This window comes from Ursus maritimus, unplaced genomic scaffold, assembly GCF_017311325.1.
Source record: "Ursus maritimus isolate PB19 unplaced genomic scaffold, ASM1731132v1 scaffold_12, whole genome shotgun sequence".
In the NCBI taxonomy this organism is placed as follows: Eukaryota; Metazoa; Chordata; class Mammalia; order Carnivora; family Ursidae; genus Ursus; species Ursus maritimus.
Window position 1 is genome coordinate 52,274,926 of NW_024423564.1, and position 2,686 is coordinate 52,277,611.

At 44.5% G+C, this 2,686-nt stretch overlaps 1 protein-coding gene across 1 annotated transcript; it reads left to right on the plus strand.

The window, feature by feature from the left end:
- Positions 1 to 224: 224 nt before the first annotated feature.
- LOC103663144 (60S ribosomal protein L9-like) lies at positions 225 to 815 on the plus strand. The gene has a single exon (XM_040626592.1). It carries the CDS (start codon positions 225 to 227, stop codon positions 813 to 815), a length of 591 nt encoding a protein of 196 aa, XP_040482526.1.
- Positions 816 to 2,686: the final 1,871 nt, after the last annotated feature.

The following is a 2,686-nucleotide window of genomic DNA, read 5'->3' on the forward strand; positions in this document are numbered from 1 at the left end:
GTGTCAGAAACTCAGCCCAGTAAAGTAGCCAAAAGTGCTGGACGGGAGATTGGAGAGTTACTTTTGAGTTACGACTCCATCACCAACTAGTTATGGGACTTGAGCAAGTTGTCCTAACTTCTCTAGGATTCAGTTTTCTCTTCTATAAAATGAAGAGTTGGGCTAAAAAAAAAAAACCCACCTTAATAAATAAACTATAGCTCTTTGCCGCAGCTACTGGAGGAATGAAGGCCATTCTCAGCAATCGGACTGTCAACATCCCAACAGATGTGGATTTCACTCTGAAGGGACCCACTGTTATTGTGAAGGGCCCCAGAGGAACCCTGCGAGGGGACTTCAATCACATCAACGTAGAGCTCAGTCTCCTTGGAAAGAAAAAGAAGAGGCGGCGAGCTGACAAATGGTGGGGAACTAGGAAAGAACGGGCTCCTGTCCGCACTATCTGTAGTCACGTACAGATCATGATCAAGGGCGTTCCGCTGGGCTTCCCCTACCAGATGAGGTCTGTGTGTGCTCACTTCCCCATCAATGTTGTTATTCAGGAGAATGTTTCTCTTGTTGAAACCCAAAATTTCCTGGGTGAAAAATACATCCGCAGAGTTCAGATGAGGCCAGGTATGGCTTGTTCAGTATCTCAAGCCCAGAAAGATGAGTTAGTGCTTGAAGGAAATAACATTGAACTTGCATCAAACTCAGCTGCTTTGATTCAGCACGCCGCAACAGCTGAAGACAAGGATAGCAGAAAATTTGGGGGATGCTTAGATATCTATGCTTCTGAGAAAGGATCGTTTCAGCAGGCTGGTAGTAACATCTAGGTTGTCCAGCTACAGAAGCAGCAAGATGCCAGATGATATTACAGATTTATTTGTGATATTTTAAAGATGCAATAAAAGCTGCACTGATTTGGGAAAGAATAGATAAATACATAAACTATAATGATCCAGATAATGGAACATTATTCAGCCCTGAAAAGAAATGAACTATGAAGTGGTGAAATGACATAGAGGAAACTTAAGTGTATATTGTAAGTGAAAGAAGCCAATCTGAAAAGGCTACGTACTGTGTGAGACCTACTACATGACACTCCGGAAAAGGTAAAACTATGGCGACATTAAAAAGATCAGTGATTGCTAGGGGTTGGGAGGGGTGAGGGAGGGATAAATAGGTAGAGCACAGAGGATTTTTAGAGCCCTAAAACTACTCTTGATGGTACTAGAATGGTAGACACATGCCATTATATACTTGTCAGAATCCTTAGAATATAAAACACCAAGAGAGAACTGTAATGCAAAAACAAAAAGGCCCACCTTATATATAATAGATAATAACAGCACCGCATATGCCTTACCATGTAATCCCCACAGCTAGGTTTTGCCATCACCACCACCTTATAAATGAGGAAACTGAGGCTGGAAGGTGAGCACCAAAGATAGGATGTGAACCTATGGGGTCCTTTGCTTTTCAACATATTGCCTGCCTCCCAGATCTCAAATCTGATATTATTTTCTTGGAAATGAATTTGTACCTATTTAGTGTCCAGAATACAAAGGAGATTCTTTGCAAAACGGTTTCATTTGTTTTGCGCTATTTACAGTGTATGCAGTTTACACGGAAGGCAGTAAAATAAAACGATTAACAGCATGGGCTTTCGAGTCATTCACTAGCTATGTCACGTCTGGCAAGCTAACATCTCTAAGCCTCAGATTCCTCATTTGGAAAATGGAAGTAATGACAGGACTTTCTCTCCAGGAATGTTTTAAGGATTGTGGGAGATAGTGTGTCAAGCACTGAGCACAGTGCTTGGCATAAATAGGACTAAAGAAGGTTCTGTTACTATTATTCTTGGGTGCATTGTGCCAGCAGTGAGAGGCCGCGTAGTATGATTAAAAGCATGGAGTCCCTGGGTTGAAATCCCAGCTCTGCTACATATGAACCATTAGCTTTGGGCCAGTGGCTTACCCTCTCTGTGCTTTAGTGTTCCTACTAGTGAAAAGGGGATGATCATAATTGCACTTACCTTGTAAATGAGCTAATGCATTTAAGATGCTTAGAGTAGTGCTTGGCACAGGAGAAGCATGTGTCCATGCTAGCTATTGAGATCGTTCTTCTTTCCTTCCTTCAGCAAATCTCAAGTCCATGGTTGCAACCAATTAACTGCAAGACCACTTTGAATATATTCCTATTTGCTTAACCCCCACCAAAGGAATCAGCTCTCACCATAGTCTCCCCACGTCCGACTTCGGGGCTACATCTCATCTGTTCTGACGAGCGCTCTGCCGTAGTCCCTACGACCTGTGCAGATCATGGGCACCCAGAGGCCTTTCTGAAGTCAACAGCCCATGAGCAAGGTTGGCAAGGCTAGCCGGAGCCAGCAGAGCCCTCTGGACTCCGAGTCATGATTTAGAGATCCTCCGACTCTTGCAGGGAGTGGAGAAGAGCGTGTGGGATCCCTCTTCAAGACTCTGTCTACAAAGAGTTGCCCAAAGGGTGATGGAAGGTACTACACAGAGCTTACAACAACTCCAAAGGCCTAAACCTCACGTTCAGCCCCTTCAACGGGGCGCCACACAGCTAGAGCTGTTTGGCCGGGCTTGCTCCCCAGTTTTGGTTCCTGCCGAGCGCGTGTGTATTCTGCTCTGCACACACACTCAGTGCATCTGGCAATGCCCGAAAGCTCATTCCTTCA

What these genes read in the sequence shown, in the direction of transcription:
- LOC103663144 (XM_040626592.1), top strand. Translation starts at nt 225, where the DNA reads ATGAAGGCCATTCTCAGCAATCGGACTGTCAACATCCCAACAGATGTG.